This window comes from Numenius arquata, chromosome 12 (assembly GCF_964106895.1).
Source record: "Numenius arquata chromosome 12, bNumArq3.hap1.1, whole genome shotgun sequence".
NCBI lineage: Eukaryota > Metazoa > Chordata > Aves > Charadriiformes > Scolopacidae > Numenius > Numenius arquata.
Window position 1 is genome coordinate 10,253,066 of NC_133587.1, and position 20,942 is coordinate 10,274,007.

Here is a 20,942-nt window from a genome sequence, read left to right on the forward strand (position 1 = left end):
GCTTACTTGTACTAGTTCAATATGGCCAGTTTGGCATTTACTGAGCTTCAGTGCAGGCTGTATAAATTCCTCTACATCCTGGACTTCTACTGGGGAGATGTTGCCCCACTGAAGTCTGAGCTTCTGACTGTGCAGTGTAGAGATAATTTTAAGAACAGTGGAATTGAATCTTAGGGTATTAATTTCCATGTTTTATTCATGCATTTAAAAATATATGTGTAAACACAATCGCAGTTGCTGAACTTGATACATTCCCCTCAGTAAATCCTTTCCTATTTTCCAGGTATCTCAGACCTGAAATATTACAGGATAGAACAAAGTTGTATATCTAATGAAGAAAAGCAATCAGACTTGCTTATTTTGCTGTATTTGTTACATAGCAAGAAAATATCATCTGTTTAGTTTTGTTTAGCTGTTTAGTTGATTCTAACTCAATATTATCTTGCATGTCAAATTTGAAATGGGCATGCCAGATGATTGTTTCTAGAGTAGGTGCAAAACTCTGCTCTATATGGTAGCAGGAGTTGGTAAAGGTTCTTTTGCTGCTGAACAAGATGTGAGCTGAGCACACAGTTACTTGGTTTGCTCTCAGGTGAAGTTTCAGGTAGAATATAGCTAATAGCTGTGGTTGATTGGCTGATAAAGACATTTTGGGATGTGACACCACCACTGGAAACCTCCAACTTAATATTCTACATTATGAAGTGTTTTGTAATATTTGGGTATTTCAAGATAGCGTCACTAAAGTAATAGTTGCATGAAGTTTTGTGTTACATATTGTGGATGCAGTAACAGATCTTCAGAATGGTGCCAACAGGTATTTGAAGTGTTGAAATACAGGAAATGAATTATGGAATTGTGGAAATGTAACTGAGGTTAAAAATAAGAAACTTCTGACACTTCGTTGGTTAATTATAATGTAATGGAAGTTGTCAACTTATTTTCTTAAACTTGGCTTAGACAAAATGAGGTGATAGATGTCTAAAAGATATAAGCATCCTTGAACAGAAAATTAATTCCTCTCATGCTCTAGCAAAAATGGATTCTCTTCAGTCTGGATGTTATGAGCTGATTTCAGTGGAATAGTTTCCCAGGTTTTATACTTATCGTAAAGCAGTATCTTTGATTCTTAGGAAGTTAGTGTGGATATACTGCTTTATACCCGCTTCAAAGTCAGAATATGTATTAAATTCTTCTGGTCGTTTCCTTTATCTGCAGTTGAGGAAGTGCCCCGTAGCTGCATCTCCACGTATCCACTACTGAGATTTTGGTCTCACAGCTGTGGTGCATATAGCTGCAAGCAAAACATGTTTCTGCACTGTACATTGCAACTTTCCCTTCTTCATTCTGGGTTTCCATATGCCTTTGTATGTTTGAATGATTGTAGTAGTGATACATTTGAAATGTAGTTAAAGCCTTATGCTGTCCCTCTTATTCCGCAGGATCTCATAGAACCTTCCTTCTGAAAGCCTTGTCATGTTATATGATTATTTAATCATATACAGAGAGTACAGAAAATACACTTTGCCCAATTCTTCTGTGGCAGGAACAAAGTATCTTCTGAGTAGCTGTAGCATCTGTAGAACAGAAAATGAAAAGCACCAAAACTGATAGTTATTCAAGTGAATTTTAGGTAGCAGAATGTTTTGGGAATGTTTGTCGGTAACATCCTTTCTTTGCCTAAAATATTATACAGTGTTAGATTACTGCAGATGATATCTCCTCTGGTGTATTTTGAGATACATCATCTTCAGCTGGATTGTCACTTCTGCATCATCTAATTTGTCCTTGAAGGTCCTCTATTCATACAAATAATTAGACCTTGTCCTTTGTAACTTAGAAATCCAGAAATATCACTGTCCAAGCTGGCACACTGGTTGTTTCTGGTGACATTATGACCTGTGTGACTAATTTTGTACAGGATGCTGCAAAGGTATGGAACATGCATATGGTTGCACTGTTCTATGAGTCACATGGGCATGTGACAGCTCAAGGGTCTAAAAACTTGCAGATGTGTAAATGTAGAATGCAGACAAAATTACCTGAGAATCAAACAAAACTAGCTGAAGACTAGTTCATGCAGTTTACAAAGTTAACTTCAAGTGCTTTCTAGTGCAGGAAAACCAGTGGAGACTGTGAGCCTTAAATTCTGATGTGCATTTAAATGGTGGATTAAATCTCTCCCTGTGTTCCTGTAGCAGAAATGGCTGTTAAGGATGTGAATTGGCTCTTTTGCCATCCTACTCTACAGTTTGCCTTATTAATCCAAATCAGCACTGGCTTGCTTCATTGTACCAAGTTGTGAACTGCTGCAACTTAGGACAGATTTGCATGGTGTTCAACTTCTTGTCTCAGGACTAACTTCTTCAGTTGTCCCAGGTTTAGCCATCACTAAATATCTCAATATTTAGCTTGCACAGCCCCATAGAATTCTGAGTTTAGAGAACCCAATAGCTTCTATAATAATACTTCTTTCTTGAAGATGTGTTTACTGACTTTTGTTGGATTCCATGTTTTGCACTCGATGCCCTCACTTGCCACAAAAATTCATTTTCAGTCTTGAGTGTAAATTGGCATTTGACGTCTGAATAAGAACTAAACCTCTTTATTAATGATTTTGTGCAATGAGTAAGATACTGTGCTTGCATAAATGCTAATCAAATGCTGTAAACTGCTGTTTGCTTATATATTATTATGAATATTATTATTTGAAAAAATGCAAATTTGTTTTGAAACCAAACCTGTTTTTCTTGCCTACATTTCAGTCAGAACTAAGACATGGTCCGTTTTACTATATGAAGCAGCCACTCACCACAGACCCTGTTGATGTTGTACCACAGGATGGACGGAATGATTTCTATTGCTGGGTTTGTCATCGGGAAGGCCAAGTCCTCTGCTGTGAACTCTGTCCTCGGGTTTATCATGCTAAGTGTCTGAAACTGACAGCGGAACCAGAGGGGGATTGGTTTTGCCCAGAATGTGAGGTTAGTTTGATATAAGGAGTGGATTTCTTGTTTGTGAGATATAAGCAGCTTTTTTGCATTCTGAAATGTTTCTGGTTTATTCCTACATTGCCTCTTGGTAAAGACGCTAGATAAGTTTGTGCAGAAGAGGAGGCATCTGTTGCTGCTTCACCACTTTTTCTCTGTGTGTACCTGGATTGTGTTTGCCACCTTACTATGAGTTTGCAACTTCCTTTGGGTTTCCATCTCTAGAGAAAACACCATTTCAAAGAGTGATCTCTTCATCAGGCACCTTTAATTCTGAAAACATTCTGCAGTTTTGACTGCTTTTAACTTGTACTTCTTCTAGTGGGCTGATCAGCTCTGCTTCAGTGCAGAAAAAAACTGCACTATAGGGTCTACGTAAACAAATGGGTATTTTATTATTATTTTTTTCTGCAGGGCTGAGGAAGAATTTAATCATTTCTCTCCAGTGATTCCTGGGGAGAGAATGCTTAGCATCAAAGTATCTTCAATGAAAGCAAAGTGGTTTATCGCATGTTTTCCTTTGATCACTTACTGTATTAGAGCCCAGGTGACCTTCTCACTTGTTCATGTTACTGTGAACCTGCATTGTATTTGGGAATTTTATGTATTCACACATTCACTTTGCTTGATCTTGAAGATGATGGATAATTTCTGGTCTTTTCCCTTTTTTTTTTCTTTTCCTTTTTTTTTTTTCTTTTCCCTTTTTTTTTTTCTTTTCCCTTTTTTCTTCTGTTCCCTTTTTTTCTTTTCCCTTTTTTTCTTTTCCCTTTTTTTCTTTTCCCTTTTTTTTCTTTTCCCTTTTTTCTTTTCCGTTTTTTTCCTTTCCGTTTTTTTCTTTTCCTTTTTTTTTCTTTTCCCTTTTTTTCTTTTCCCTTTTTTTCTTTTCCCTTTTTTTCTTTTCCCTTTTTTTTCTTTTCCCTTTTTTTTCTTTTCCCTTTTTTTCTTTTCCCTTTTTTTCTTTTCCCTTTTTTTCTTTTCCCTTTTTTTCTTTTCCCTTTTTTTCTTTTCCCTTTTTTTTCTTTTCCGTTTTTTTTTCTTTTCCGTTTTTTTTTTTCCGTTTTTTTTTCTTTTCCGTTTTTTTTCTTTTCCGTTTTTTTTTCTTTTCCGTTTTTTTTTCTTTTCCGTTTTTTTTTCTTTTCCGTTTTTTTTTTCTTTATTAATATAACCTGAACAAAACCCAAGTAAATGGGTTATCAGAAGTGTATTATTTCTTGTAAGATAGTTGTTATCTTCCATTCAATGCTAGAATATTTCAGTGGAGGAGAATTTACTGAGAAATGTTTGCTAACAGAATTTTCTTTTTTTTGATCTTAACTTTTAGAAAATCACAGTCGCAGAATGCATAGAAACACAGAGTAAAGCTATGACAATGCTCACCATTGAACAGCTATCATATTTACTGAAGTTTGCACTACAGAAAATGAAACAGCCAGGGGTAAGGAAGATTATTATTATTTTTTTTTAATGCTTGGATCATATGTTTGTCATGATCCTGAGTATTGCTTCCTTTTGTGGATTATGAACCTGGCTCATTTTATCAGATGGTGTGTGACAGCTTCCGTGCTGTCTGCCACCTGTCTGATACGGACACATCAGTTTAGGCCGTATATACTGTTTTGGAGTGCATTTAAAATGTAGTTCCTTGATGTAACTTGTGGACGTAGTTTCAGTAGGTGTCCTGAAAATATAATGTGGGTTTTCAGCAGACAGTGCTGTCTTTGAGATACCAGGGGAATGAGGAGGCGTGATCTCTTACGAATACAGTTCTATGGGCAGGAATGCTGGGCGCAGACACTGTTATGTTATTGATTATACCTTTTGAAAACCTGGCTTCTATCTGTTAGTAGAAATTGTTCTTACCACAAAAGTTAGTTGTATCATGTACTTCTAAAACACTGAAGAAATTTCCCTCAGTGTGGTGAAAACTATGCCATTAACGTTCACGCAATATGAGGCTGCTGCTCTATGAATTTGTATCATGGAGGTATAATTGGTTTTCCTCCAACTTGTGCCTATCTCCATGCATCTGTCTTAGATTCACGTCTCAAAATGCCACAAACTTTCACCTATTCCAGTCACTCATTCTTGCTTCTAACTTTCAACAGTTCTGGTCAGTTGTTCTTCGCCATGTAAGCATTACCTAGTTTTCATATGTGTGAAGAAAACAGTAAATCAAAATATGATGTGATAAATTACCAAGGGTTGTCTTAACTCCTGATGCCTCCTTCTTCCTGTACAGGAGTTAGAGAAGGGAAAGTGTCTCTGTGCCTGCATTGTTACAGTAAAATATGTTGGGAAAAACATATGTGCAGAATCATGGGATTTCTGCAACTCTGATCTCTTTATGATAAGTATTTTAGCAGAACAATAGTGACAATTTCTGGGAAGGTTATTCTTAAGTACTGACAGATTTTGGCTCTTGGAATCGTTTTACTCTGGAGTGGTAAATACTGTCCTATTACAGATGGAGCCATTGCAAGATTTAAGTGCTGCTTTTCAGAAGCAAAGTGTCAGTGTTTGTTTATATTGAATTCACAAAGTGTTTTGAAAATGGGCTTAGAAAGCTAATGTTTAATGAATGCTGTTGAGATATTTTGCCCTTCAGGCATTTTACTGATAACCTGTTGTTTTGGTACCTGAGTACTTTAATTGGTTGTGTTCAAAGAATTACAGTCCCTCTGCATTAGCAGATAAAATGTAGAGTCCCACTGATAAAATTTTGAATGTGTTTGCATTACCAAGCCACCATTGTTTTGAAAGTTATGATTCTAATGAGAGTCTGAAAAAGAAGTATTTTTATGAGTCTAGTGAATTGGAAGTTTAGTGTCTTTATTCTGCTAAAAGCTATACACTGAGCCTTATCTGATACTCTCCTCCAAAAAACCCTACTCTAAATAATAACAGTACATTTTACAAAACCCCTAACTTTGGCAATTCATTACTTCCACCATATGAAAAATCAGTTATATGAGACCTTTTAGTTCCTTTTGTTCTACTTGTATTTTTATTACTTCATGAAATTTTATAATTACCTTTAAAGAATTTTCTCTGACACCATAGTTGGAAGTAGCATTAGAAAGATAAAACTGGTCAGTGTTAATAAGCAGTGTGATTTTTTTTTTTCTTTTCCTAACAGACAGAGCCATTTCAAAAGCCAGTTTCACTGGATCAACACCCAGATTATGCAGAATATATCTTTCATCCAATGGACCTTTGTACACTAGAGAAGGTTTGTATGAAGCTAAGGGAGGAAGCTCCCTTGAGTTTAATTGCTATCATCAAGATTTCTGGAGTGGGGAGGGGGAGAAATCGGTTGCTTGAAATTATTTATACGCCAGTTCAGTTACAGCATAAAAACAATCATACGCCAATGGAACAAGTCCACTGTTTTGTCTGAACCAGTAACAAACGCTCAGGAAAAACAGTATGAAAAGGACAAGCTTACACTGTTGATTTCCTCCTGTATAAATTCATCTAATTCTAGGAATGATCCTGTGGGGAGACTTCATTAACCAGAGTTTGCATTTGATCATCATGTTTGTAAGCTATTAATGGATCACTGGTCCGTTAATTTGGGACCATTTGAGTATATATCCAGAAATCATTTCAGACTCTTTTACTAATCATTCAACAAATGCTGTAATCTTCACTGCACCTGAGGCGTGGAAGAAAAAAGAAACGGTCAAGAGATGGATAATGGGACTTTCATTCGCAGTTCAATAATAATGCAAAAGTTGAAAATCATGAAGAAGTTCTCCATTCTCCGCTGCTTAACGAAGACTGAAGTGTTGCAGAGCTTTGTTGTGCTGGGACCTGGAGAAGAGACAGCAAATTTTCATTCTCCATGTCCTTATAGTGCAGGCTGATGTCTTTATGGTATAAAGGTGTAACATTCACATGACTGATTTTAGTTAATTGAATGACTTTACCCAGTGGGTAGACTCAAATGTCAAACGGCCTGTCTTATGTACCGTGACCAATATTTTTTTTCTGGGTCTTGTATAAATTTAGAAATAAAGATGCTGTGGAGCAATAATATGTCAGTAGAAGAAATCAAGGGCTCAGCTTTCTGAAGAGGCATCAAATTGAACACTCCTTCAAGAAATGAATACTTTTTTTGCAAATGTTGAAGATGCTGATCTAAGTAATTCAACATTTAGAGTTAATTTAGGCAGTTAATACATTTTCAGGGCAGTCAGAAGACACCCTGAATTTGACAGATCCTTAAGTATTTAGAATAATATTTTTTACAGAAAATAGAGTCAGTTTTATTGATTGAAAACAATGTTCAGATGCTGTGACTTTTTACTCATTTTTGTTTCCTGATACATTCTTAATTTTTTTCTTTACAGAATGTTAAAAAGAAAATGTACGGTTGCACTGAAGCATTTTTGGCTGATGCCAAATGGATTTTGCACAACTGCATTATTTACAATGGGGGTGAGCATTAATATGTACTTATGTCCTAAAATATGAAACTTTGAAGTAGTCAAAGTCATAGAGCAATGTGTAGGCTTCTAGTTGGCAAACACTGAAACTATCTTACTGTTAATGACAGTACTACCTAAACACAGAGATTTTTCTTTTATTTTAACAACCGTCATATGTAAAACTAGGATCAAATCCAACCCATGTTCATTCCACCTTAAAAAAAAAAAAATAAAAAATTCAAATAAGTTAGAATCATAGTATGGATTGGGTTGGAAGGGACCTTAAAGATCATCTGGTTCCAACCCGCATCATCTGGTTCAAAATGCTGAGCTGCTTTAGCGTTTTGCATTGTGCAGTGCTTTATAGGACCTGATTGAGGAGATGGTACAGCGTGTCCCGCACTGAAAGAGTGTACCAGAGGTGGGCAGCTGCAGTAGCTTGAAAATGGACCACGTAGAGATTGTTACTCAGCTATGTTGAGGAGAAAAGGGCCCACTTTCCGCTTTTGCAAGCGGGTAGTTTGTACATACGTGTTTTACATCGTCTCTTTAGATGTTCTCTTTTGTATTTAATGCTAACTTTTAAATGCAAAAACTATTGATTTTATCGTAATTCTAGCATAACAATTTTCTTGGTTAAAGCATTTTATTGTTTCCTTAGGAAATCACAAATTGACACAAACAGCAAAAGTCATCATCAAAATCTGTGAGCATGAGGTATTTGTGCCCCAATTCATTTTTAAAGTGTTCCGTTTATGTATTCATGAGTGAAATAATATGTGTTTCCTAATATGTGTATTGCATAACTACATTTTTTATAGGCTTTCTTATATTTAGATATGCGTATCCATGGCCTACAGAATGATTTTTGGCAAGGGTATTGCTAATCTTCCCCTAGGATATTCACTATCTATAATTAAGATGCGGAGTGGGAAGAGAAGAAAGTGGATGTAGGGATTCTGTATACAGGCACCTATCTTCTAAACAAATATTTAGAGTTGGAAAAATAGACCTACATCTTCTGATGCACATAAATTCTGAGAAATTAACAATTCTTAATAGAACAAACTACATATATAACCTGAGCCTGATACTTTAACTAGTTTATATAATATGAGCATAAGGAATAAAATATTTTATTTTTGGTTCTGCATAAATTATGAAATTACATGCCCAGTTGAGGTTGTATTTTTGCCACTGGAAGAAATGATGATAAATAATTCTTTATCACTAGAATAAATACAACGTGAAACAAAGGATGTATTTTTTTTGACTGGAGTAAATGACAGTAGCATGGAATTTGAAGAGGGATGTAAAAATATGTCTGATTTACTAAATGGAATGCATGTGTTACAGGAGTAGAAAAAGATGGGTGTCATTCAAAACAGTGTTGATTTCAGAGCATGTAAATGTTGATTTATGACCACAAATTTGTGGGGAAAATGATGCTAGCAAACTAGACAGGCTAACATAATAATACTGATCACACTTCGGACTCTGTTTAAGCTCTCCAATAATTGTTTTTCTTTTCAGATGAATGAAATTGAAGTATGTCCGGAATGTTATTTAGCTGCTTGCCAAAAACGAGATAATTGGTTTTGTGAGCCTTGTGTAAGTTAAGGATTATGGTAGTCTAGCTAATATATTAAACCAGCCCTTCGGGTTTGACTGTTGCTTGCTATCCCCATGTTGTTTTAAACACGGTGGTTACTGAGGCAAGAAAGGCTGCTGGAGTTTACCAAGTAGCTTGTGCTTGCTCGTTGTGCTCTTTGTGGGGTGAGACTATCTCAGATGTTTAGCTGTTAAGGCTGTGTGCTTTCACAAAAAGAACGGTTCTGTCAGAAATAACTGTGAAGGGGGTCAGCAACCAGATGGCAACTTCTCTGCCCTCAAACTTAAGATACCTGCGCCTGGGTCATCTGGGCTTGCACACGGTACTTGCACTCCGAGTAAGATTTCTGAAATGTGAATATGTCTTTCTGCAGGTGTGGATCTGAGAACTTAGACTTGATTTTTCTTTCATGACCTATTGATAGGTTGTTTTTTGGTTTTCTTTAATACAGCACCAAGACTCCTTAAGATTCTTAAGTAGAAGTGTATAACTCCAAGTTCTCTCTTGGACTTAAGTGAAATTAGAGAATTTGAAAGATTGGTCCTCGGCTAACTTATGCTGTGCTACGTATTTCGAGGGGACTAATAAATTAATCAAAAAAGTGCAATTACAATGTGTTTATTGAGATAGTTGAGGTGGTATTTTTTTTTTATTATTCTGTTCTTTCAGGATTTATTATGTATAGATCAAGCATATAGGTAAATGGAATCTTATATTTCACTAGTGCCTTGTGCGTGTTGGGTCTTTATTGAGTCTAAGTAATACATACAATTAAAAAAAAAAATACTGTCATTTATCAGATTTGAAGGTAATACTGCTTGTGTCTTACTGTGTATTTTGCCTCCTCCTCTAGAGCAATCCCCACCCTTTGGTCTGGGCTAAACTCAAGGGCTTTCCATTCTGGCCTGCTAAAGCACTGAGGGATAAAGATGGGCAAGTTGATGCCCGTTTCTTTGGCCAACACGACAGGTGGGAATTTAACCAAAGGATGTCTTTGGCTGTACTTGAAAAATTCTTGTTGTAATTTTGTGCTCTGAGTTTTTGGATCCTGTCTTTTGAACCTTTGCACTAATAAACTATAATATTGTAGCATATGCAGTTCTAGTTTCTTACATGATGTCTGTAGAATCTGAGTCATGTGTTTGTAAGATTAATACATATATAATCTCAGTGAATATGCAAGTTAATTCCTGTGTCTGGTTTTGTGCTGCAGAGAACTGTAGTTCTTAAGGGTGGAAGAGGTCAATAAAGTTGTCTATGTTGTCTAAACACAATGGGAATAAACACACAATTGTAGATTTAAAAAATACAGAAAATACAATCTGTGTTGAAGAGGCCACTTTTGCTCTGAAAGGAGTTAAGTTTTCTGTACTTGTAAACCCTCTGCTTAGGTGGAGAAAGCCGTGGTGAACGCAAGTTGATTTATCATGAATTGAAAATATAAACCTATACAGTTAGAAAAACATGTACTATAAAAAAAAATGTATAGGGCCCTGAGATAATTAAGTCAAAGTTGCTGTTATTTTAGTACCTTGGAAGGCACGGTTTTAGAGTCTGCCTCATTTCATGATAAGTAAAATCTGTCCAATACTTGTTGATAGAACTTTTCCTGGCATTGAGGAGTTTGGTCACCCTGATGTGGGGTGTAAAATAGAACATTAAGCTTTTAAGAATGTGTTTGTGAAGTCTTTTTTTCCTGATCTGCTTTTTGTGTTTTTCTGCTAACTGTGACAGATGGAAGGACTGTTCAGTATTGGTTGTCTTAGAGTTAAATAGGCTGTTCTAATTAGGAATATGTTGTCGTATTTGACCAGTGTTTATTCATGTTTTATGCGTTACTGGGTAGAATAAAAGAAGCTAGTGATAATCTAAGATATTCAATTTACTTACTTACCAAAACTGAGCACTGAACTATTAAAAGAAGAAGGTAGAGATGGTCCTTTGAAGTCATCTGAGGTATGCATATCTTTGATTAGGCTAAAATAAATTAGTATGTGCACGAAAGTTGCCAATGCCAGTCCACAGCGTGAAATGTAGTTACGTTATATTCTATTTTTCTGTTTTACATATAGGGCCTGGGTTCCAATAAATAATTGCTACCTCATGTCTAAAGAAATTCCTTTTTCTGTGAAAAAGACTAAAAGCATCTTCAATAGTGCAATGCAAGAAATGGAGGTTTATGTTGATAACATTCGTAGAAAATTTGGAGTATTTAATTACGCACCTTTCCGGACACCATATACTCCCAACAATCAATACCAAATGTTATTAGACCCTGCAAACCCAACTGCTGGAACTGCAAAGACAGACAAACAAGAGAAAATCAAACTGAACTTTGATATGACGGCATCGCCCAAGATTCTAATGAGCAAGTCTATGCTGAGCAGTAGCACTGGTCGTAGGATTTCATTGACAGATATGCCACGGTCACCAATGAGTACGAACTCATCAGTTCACACTGGATCTGATGTTGAACAGGACGCGGAGAAAAAAGCGACTTCCAGTCATTTTAGTGCCAGTGAGGAATCCATGGACTTTATTGAGAAAAATACAGGTAAAAAAAAAATAAATAAAGGGGGTACAGGACTTTACATTTGGTTAATGCACTATTTTTATTCCACATACTTTTTAAAGACAGGCTGTATTATGACTCGTTTTATGAAGAGATTTTAGAAAAAAAGATGGGTTTAACTTGCAGTATTGCAGATAAGAAATAACAGCCCTTTCTGTCTCATTGAGAAGGAATAAATAACCTTGAAAAATGACCACAACCCTTCTGTTTAAATAGCTGGAAATAGTTGTAACTATCAAAATTAATGGAGAGTAGTGGAAGTAAATACAAAAAGAGTTAGAGTTATCATGATTAGGAGGTATTCTATTTAAAATTCGATAGCTCTTTTTCAAGGCAATGAGCTTAATTTATAAGTGTTCCCAACTGAGTAGCTGAAATATGATAAAACCACAGTTCCATAGGCAGAGTGGATAAACAGAAAAAGAAGTGTAGAATTTGGACTTCTCAGACTTATATGTAGTCAAAGAACAAATTGCTAGCTGATTTTATGGCACTCAAGCAAACTACTTTATCTTAGTTTTTTGCATCCATAAATAAAGTTCATCACTATCTGAAAAAAAGTGATGCAGTGTATTAATTAATGTGAGTGGCTTAAAACTTTGGTTTGGGTAAAAGGATGTTTTTGTGTAGAAAACTAAATCAATATGTTCCATTGCAGTTTTTAGATAAAATGCTGTTATTTATTTATTTAGTATGATCTTATTCTTTCTAGCCAATAAAGGCTGGGCTGTGAAGCTACCTTTGGGTACAAAACGTCTTGTGATATGGTCCTGTCCATCTTAAGAAGTGATGACAAAGTAACTGTATGAGTTTAAATATATGAAAATATTTGGATTTTTCAGCAGAGTAATATGTCAAAAGGAATAATTTTATACATAAATGATCATGTATATATGTATGTACTGCTTGTATATGTGAGGTGTAGCTAACAGGTACTGTTTTGTGTCAAAATTTGGAGCTTTTATTATACCACGTTATTATTCCTTTATGGTAGTGGAGGTAATAATGGAAAATCACATTAAAGCTATTTTGTCAGATAAAGATAAAAGAAGGTGACAGATGTTATCGTATTACTGGGGATTCTTGATTATCATAGCATTTCTGGGGAATTTTTCTAACTTCCTCAGGCCTGACTATCATCTATCCTAGTGCACAGAAATGCTGGATTGGACTTAACAGCAGTTAAACTAGAGTATTCAGGTTGCCACCTGGCATTTCTACCTGTATATTGTTACAAATGCTAACTTTTGTAATATTTACTTTATGTACAAACTTAGCTGCCCTGTTACTGGAATCTGCATGTTTCAATCAAATGTAAATGAAGTTACTTGTTTGCTGTAAAAAAAATATTTCAAGTAGTATGACTGCACTATCTTTAGACAAGAACGATTTTATTTGGCTGCCTCTGTTATGTATTTTGAGTGATGTGTAGAAATTAACTTGGAACCAGTTATTGAAACAGCAGATATTGCTACTGTTTAGGAATCTGAAAGTATATAGGCAATCCTGGATGTACTGGGGAAGAAAAAGTGTCCAGTAGTGAGTTTAGGATGACATTTTCAGAGCATTAAGGAGAGATTTAACAAACAGAAATTAGTCTCTTGCTGACAGAAATTAGTCCTTTTTATTTAAGTAATGGCCTCCAGATGCTTCCCTTTCTAGACTGTTTGGCTCTTTCCAGAAGTGTGGTTTTAAAACATTATTTCATGGAGATTTTAAAGGCTCTGAGCATAGGATTTTGCTTAAACTCTGTATGAAATGATAATATTCTGTTACCTTATTGGACATATTGGTCACTGATCTTCAGCTGTTCTGATTAAACTTACTCTGATTTGTACTTTTAATTTTCTGTTAATGTAGCTGGAAAATGGGGTAGGTGGGTTTTCTATGTTTACTTACATACATGAATTAAAATAGATAGCAATTTAGAGTGTCAGAATTTGTTAACATCTAAAATAACCAAATCTTGAAAGCTCGAAACTGTCACTGTGAACAGAGTGGTTTTGAGGATAAGCACACATTTGGCCCAACTATATAGCTGCAATAAAATTCTTTTCCGTACAATTTCTTTCTTTATTAAACTAAAATTAAAGGCATAATTGTAACTTAGAATGGAGATATAACACAGTGTTGAAATTATTAAACAAAAATCCTTTCCCTGATGGTGTACATTTAAAAGCTGTTTTGTCCCAGTGAATATGGCTTTATAGTGATTATTTTTAAATCTGCTTTTATTAATTTTGTACTTTTTCAGCTTCTCCAGCACCAACAAGAACGGGTCAAGCAGGGAGTTTGTCAGGCAGCCCCAAGCCTTTCTCTCCTCAAGCATCAACGCCAATTTCTGCTAAGCAAGAGAGAACTTCCACTCCAGGAAGCATTCTGAATCTTAATCTTGGTTAGTCTTGACCTTTGAAAATCTAATACTGTTATAGCTGAAAAAATTACAGTGGTGTCAATGCAACATAATATGAGAAAACTTGCTCATATGTGGCTTTGAATGAACAAAGGGCTTTAAATGAGGCACACATGTAATTATTGTTTCATCAAATAGGCTGGTTTTTTTATAAATGAGAATTCCTGTTATTGTTTTTTCTTGTTGATGAAAGGAAGTAGTTAAAGGATGATTTATTATTTTTTTTTTTAGCTGAATTGTACAAATCAATGTTTCTAAACAGTAGGTAAGTTTCTAAAGGTTGTAATTACATGAACATTGCTGCTCTTCACCCCTCAGTCTCTCAAGTGAATTGCTGGCAAGGTTTTCTTGTGGTATTTGGGATTTACTAGGGCTTCTCTCTTGCTGACTTCACATCACCTCCTCACTGACCATCCCTCTCTAGGGAGATAGATGGATGAAAGGAATTAGCAGATGTCTTGAAACTCCCTAGAAGTAAATTTTGGGATTCTGGAATTTTGAGAGATGAAGTAGGTAAGTACTAAGTTGGTAAAATAGTTCTGAAAGCCAAATGGCTGTAAATCAGTTTCCTCAGTCATGCTTTGTTCCTGTGAGTATTCTGATTCAGTTCTGGCTACTTTTTACCTCCATGCAATATTACATGGAGAACCAGGATTCTGCCCCTTGGTGTTACCAAATACTTCAGGAAGGCTTGAGTTCAACTGCTGAATTCATGTTTTCAGTGAGTTACAGTTATTCTGATTCTGGTTACAAGCTTAAAGTCTGTTTTTCAGTGTGTTAATTATCTGTGTGGACATAACCATAGAATGAATTCCTTCTGCTGCACTGCAGCTGTTTGTTGTCTTATCTGAGGTGACAATGCATTTGGAAAATTGTTAAGAAAGGTGTAGTGCTGCAGTAGCTTGAGCCACAGATGGGTGACATCAGCTGGAGCATAGAATATTTTGAATTAATAGCGTGGATCAAAAAATGCAATGTTCTGGTCCATGAGCAATAGAATCATAGAATCATTCAGGTTGGAAAAGACCCTTGGGATCATCGAGTCCAAACATCAACCCTACTCTACAAAGTTCTCCCCTACACCATATCCCCCAACACCACATCTAAACGACTCTTAAACATGTCCAGGGATGGTGACTCAACCACCTCCCTGGGCAGCCTATTCCAGTGTCTGACCACTCTTTCTGTGAAGAATTTTTCCTGTTGTCCAGTCTAAACCTTCCTTGTTGCAGCTTGAAGCCATTCCCTCTTGTTCTATTGCGAATACCATAAAAGAACGGCTAGTGTGCTTTCAAGTAGAGTATCCGCTATTTTTTTTCAGCTTTCGAGGAGTTTCCTTTGCTAAATATACTCGTTGGTGCTAGGAATGAAAATGGCAACCTTTCTTCATTTAATAGTGTCAGGTGTGCCAGACTCAGATTAATCTGTGAATCCTGTCGTTTTCAGATCTGATTATTGTGTCTCATTGTCACACATAATGTGAACAGGGTTTCTCTCTGGGAAAACAAAAGTGAAAGTCCAGAAAACAGACACTTGTACCTTGAGCAGAATACTAGAGGGCTCTATGATCGTCCTCCAATTCAGCAATAAGGAGGGAAAGTTAACAAAATGAGCCATGTGTTGTTACTGACAGACTGGCTAAGGTGAAAAATGGAGGTGTGAATGACCAAGCGATACACAGATTGCTTGGAAAAAATGCATATTCCAGATAGTACAGGACCTGTCCTTGCATAAGAGAGGCAGAAAAGATACAGCAACAAGTTTGACCCAGTGAGGAGTGAAAATTTTCAGATTGGTAACAAGAAAAAGCAAGACGAGCACTTGAAAATTTCTCCAGTCGGCTTGTCTGTCCTTTGGCTCTGTTTTCTTCATACTAATGCTTTGACATTAATGAGGCAGATCTTCTCAGTGAGACGTCCATGAAGGTTACATAGGGGTCACATAGAGATTGTGAGACTTCTTTCATATATTAAGGTATAGTGTTCCCTGGGGAGGTATTATAGTGTCTTGTTTTCATCTTTCCCCATTCTCCATTTTTTCTTCTGTTTGTATGCTGTCCTGTCATTAATTAAGGCTGTGAAGGCCTTGAATCAAATTCTGTACTAAGGGTGATATAACCATTACTGCTGTGGAATTACTGTGGATTCAGTGATGTAGTTAGCACAGGAAGAAGAAACCTAATTTAGTAAACATTTCCAATACAAGGAAAAATTTTTCAAAAGTACTTAAATGACTTAGAACCTTCATTTTTATTTTCAAAATTTACACTGCACTGAAAATGATAGTTTGTATTATGTTTAGTCTCTTCCAGTATGAGTATGTGACATGAGGAGTGTGAGATTCAGTATTACTTTTAAACATTTCACTGGGACTAGAAAGGGCGATTGTGTTATTTAGACTGAATTTATATATGCTATAATACATATGTATATTACAAACCAGGGTGATTTGAACTATAACCTGTATATTTGGCGATACAATAATAGCATGTATATTCCATCACACAAGTTGCTTCCTCCCTAGGCAGAGATGAGGAATGGTTATTTTAACAGTAAAAAAACCGCATGAATACTTGAATGGTTCCTTCTGTACCTGCTCTCTGTGTTATAGATTCTATTTGCAATCTGATAGGAGATAGAGTGGCCACGCCTGATAGAGACAACTCTGCTGCTGAAGTTGAGTCATTATGTACTGTGGCTTTTAAATTTTAAATGTGGAATGTACCTTGACATTAAGTTCAAACTTGTAAAGAATGTCTGGTCAGAGACATTGGCTCATCCCTTCGTATTTATTTCACTTTTCTCTGGGTCGTACGTCAACAAAAAATGTCTTATAAAATGTATGTGTGTGGGTTTTTTTGTTCTTTGTTTTGTTTTTTTTTGTGGGTTCCCCCCCCCCCCCCCCCCCTTTTAAGGCAATACTGAAACATCTTTAACTGCTGTGGAATGAAACTCTAAATGAAGCACAAATGCACATTGTGCCAGTGTTGCCTTTTGTCTTCTCCATGGCCTCTGTCCACATTTTCCAGTATATGGCACTGGCTCTTTTGGTCCTACCATAAGCCAGTTCAAGGAGCTAAACTAGCCAAACGTAGTTCTTCTCTCCATTCCTTCCCCCTTCTTCATGTCCCCTTCCTCGTCCCCAAAACAACCAACTCAGTCCAGACTGGTGTAGCGCCCTGAGCACTGATGGAGTGTCAGCACTGGTGGCAAAGAGTAAAGGATAGGACTACGGAGCAGAAATACAACCTCTGAAATTGAAAAATTGAAGCAAAAACGTGAAACTTAGTTGCCAAGAGAATTTTAGCTTTAGCACTGTAGTCTTGTTCTCTTTGCAGGCAGATCTGCATGTTTCAGAGTGAAAAATTCTCTTATGTGTATAGGGGATCTCAAGAGAAGATTTTGCTGGCATACATTGAAAAAACTGTTATCTTAAATTTATTAATCTATCTAGTGTAACAGTCCACATTTATATTTCTAATCTCATGACTTATCTTTTGAATTTTAAATGGTGACTATAGGGACTTTTATTTCCTATTTCATTTTTTTCTGTGAAAATATTACTACTAGTAGTAAATAACAGCAGTAGCTTATTAGAAGTGCTCTCAGACGGCTTACAGACCTCAGTGATGGTTTCTTGATAATTTCATGTAATTGATGCATGCGTTTTGCTTGTGAAATACGTAGCATCAGAGAGGGAGAACCCATTGTTTGTATTAAAGTCATTTTATAATTATAATTTGGCCCATAATTATTAAAGTAGTGAAATATATTTCAGATTGTCTGCAGTTATTCAGTAAAATGTCTTATCTGGCCAGTGATCTCTTTTCTTTTTGTAAAATACTTTTCTTACCTCCTTTTTTCTTTTTCTAGATCGTAGCAAAGCTGAGATGGATCTGAAAGAGTTGAGTGAGTCAGTCCAACAGCAGAGCACTCCTGTGCAACTCATTTCACCAAAACGACAGATACGTAGTAGGTTCCAGCTTAATCTTGACAAGACAATAGAGAGTTGCAAAGCACAACTTGGTAAGTGTATCTCAAGAATACACTTGACATCTGAAGGAGACACTTGAGAAAATGTTGAATTGGAGTTTAAAAGAAGTTTTTGAATAGTGAAACCTTAAATATTTTATGCATTAAAACAAGAGTAGGGGATATTTGAACTCTTTGAGGCAAGTAGAGTGTCCTGAACTAGTTTAATTTAAAACACGGTGAGACTGATGTTTCAAATTTTTGTCAGAAAGCTTTCATCTTTTAATCTGTTCTTATACCATTCTGGTGTAGATAGTCTGACAGAATTATAGTCTTACTATTTGCTTTGTAAATTGAAAAATTCAAGAACTGTGCCTAGCTTAAATCAGTTGCACAAATTAGTATATCCAGTCACACGGGAGCTGGATGCTGTTAGAAATATTAGTGTTGTCTAGCGCTTAATTAAGACTTTCTAAGTCCTAAAAAACCTAGAGGTTCTCCTCGCAAAACGTACATGATCTAAAATTGATTCTGGAAACATGCATGCGAGTGACTTTAATCAGGTGAATAGTGTTACTGATTTTAAGGTGGTTTCTTGTGGATAAAAATAATTTCTCTTTGTATTTGCCGGCATTGGTCCTAAGTCGAACAGAGCAGCTTGCAGGTAGTGGAAAAAGCGGTGAAAGGAGGGCTATTGAATGAAATAAAAATATGAATTGGAATATGTGAAAGGTAATTCTTACACATTCTGGTATTGAGATAAGGCACTAAGGGAAGCGTTTATAGGACTGACAGCTAAGATAATATATGTATGTATATTATACATATGTGTACATACATACATTATACATATGTATACATATATGTATATGTATGTATACACTTTATTCGAGTATATAGAGTATTTTTTTTGGTAATGTCAGTCAGTCTGATGTCAGCATGGCATGTACTTTCCTCCCCACAATTAGGAATAAATGAAATATCTGAAGCTGTTTATACTGCAGTAGAACACAGTGACTCTGAAGATTCTGAAAAATCTGACACCAGTGACAGTGAATATAGTGATGAGGATCAGAAATCAAAGAATGACCAAGAAGATGGAGAGGACAAGGAAGGTACAAGAAGTGACAAAGAATCATTGAGCTTGAAAAAAAAACCTAAGCCCCCAGCACAGAATGAAGACAAGGAAGAACTTAAAAGCACAAGTCCAGAAGTGGAGAAAACAGATGATCCGGTCAAAGAAAAGGCAATTACAGACACTGAAAAAGAATTTTCTGAAAAGGGAAAAAGTTTACAGCATCCTGCAAAAGAAAAACTGAAAGGTAAAGATGAAACAGACTCTCCAACTGTGCACCTAGGACTGGACTCTGATTCTGAGAGTGAACTTGTCATCGATCTAGGAGATGATCATTGTGGCCGTGAAGGAAGGAAATCCAAGAAAGAATCTAAAGAACCTCCTCCTAAACATGACGGTAGGATGAAATTCTTCCCTTCCTTTTTCTCTTCTGTACTATAGCACTGTTCTCGAAGCCAGAGCTGTTAGCCTTATTTTTGCATTAAGATATTAAAAATATCTGTACTAAAACAATATTTTGAATGATTCTTCATTCTTTTTGACTATGAAAGAAGTTTTCAGCCTCCATTATAGTTTCTGTTTTAAATAAAATGTTTCATTGTGTTTTCTCTTAGCAGCATAGAACTATGAATATCCATGATATTTGTTCTGTCTCAAATTTAGAATTTATTTTGCAATCTTTACATTTCTGTAGATCTCCCAAAATAGCAGGTATAGAAGTTGGACTTCACCATACAAATTGCATAACGTGCCATTGAAATCAATGCAAATGCTCTCAGTTATAATAAAAAAAACGCAGCTAAATCACATGATTTGTCCTTGAGGTTGCTTTCCCCTTTTAACAGCACATGGAAACAGTGTCTCAATTAATGAGTAAAGTGCTTTTGCTAAGCTGGTTTTTCACGTTAGCCTTTTGACAAAACAAAATAGAAAAACAGATTTAAATGATTATATTGAAAAATATTTTAATCTTCATATAACTTTCTCTTCTCGTCTGTATTTTATAGCATGTTGGCTCAGTCATTTAAAACAGTGTTATCAATTAATTTGCTAAACGTACTTCAGAAGACAACTTAATGCTTCTGAATTTTGAATCTTGAAATGGAATTTAATGGATAAATATTATTATGAGATAATAAATAAAATAGGCCTATAAACTATAACCAGAGTTGTATTTTTGGGGAGGTTTATACTGACTGATTCTTATTTTATTTAAAATTTATTAAGCAAGGAAGCTTTATGAATTTCAAATCCACTGATTCATGTATTACTAGTGGCCTAATCTAGTTGATGGTTGAAATAATAAGTAATCCTAAAATTTTACTTTGCTATAGAGGCAAGAGAACAATCCATATTCTGAGTAAAATTAAAAGTGGATTTAAATATTCATATATGTAGGCCTATACTAATAAATTCTAGACATAATTTGTGTCCTGTCCATGATTCCAAGGCTCTTACCTTTACTTGTGGCTATCAGATCTCTCTAGAAGAGAGATCTGATGCGTGCAGGTCTGAAGGTCTTTGCCCCCTTTCCAGAAACCTGTCAATGCAGGAGCCTTCTCTTTCAGCCGTGTTTTTCCTGGCCAGTTCCTAAATCGATCTGATACGTGGAATAGTCAGCTATAAACTCTGGAGGATTTTTGAGTGAACGTAGATATCTTAAATTCACTGTGCCAGTTCACCTTTCTTTAGAAAGTTTTTAGTATCCTGTTCCTTCACTTACAGTTCAGTCATTGTTCCTTTTGAACCTATTTTTCTTCTGAAAAAAAAGGGGGATGAGAGATGTAAGTGCTTATCCAGAAACATCCAAACAAATGCTGATCTTCACATACCTTCCAAAGGAGGTCAGCCTCGTTTTCGGCGTTTTGTACTTTCCGTT

The 20,942-nt window shown here is 35.8% G+C and overlaps 1 protein-coding gene across 1 annotated transcript in view; it reads left to right on the forward strand.

Annotated features, from left to right (window-relative positions):
- The window catches only part of ZMYND8 (zinc finger MYND-type containing 8), a 57,927-nt gene that overhangs the window by 23,296 nt on the left and 13,689 nt on the right, over positions 1 to 20,942 (forward strand). Inside the window, exons 4-14 of the mRNA XM_074157076.1 lie at positions 2,841 to 2,984; positions 4,312 to 4,425; positions 6,127 to 6,219; positions 7,343 to 7,430; positions 8,082 to 8,137; positions 8,954 to 9,031; positions 9,886 to 10,001; positions 11,105 to 11,586; positions 13,859 to 13,999; positions 17,890 to 18,042; positions 18,957 to 19,460. Coding sequence (XP_074013177.1) covers positions 2,841 to 2,984; positions 4,312 to 4,425; positions 6,127 to 6,219; positions 7,343 to 7,430; positions 8,082 to 8,137; positions 8,954 to 9,031; positions 9,886 to 10,001; positions 11,105 to 11,586; positions 13,859 to 13,999; positions 17,890 to 18,042; positions 18,957 to 19,460 — 1,969 coding nt within the window. The remainder of the gene's footprint in view (positions 1 to 2,840; positions 2,985 to 4,311; positions 4,426 to 6,126; positions 6,220 to 7,342; positions 7,431 to 8,081; positions 8,138 to 8,953; positions 9,032 to 9,885; positions 10,002 to 11,104; positions 11,587 to 13,858; positions 14,000 to 17,889; positions 18,043 to 18,956; positions 19,461 to 20,942) is intronic.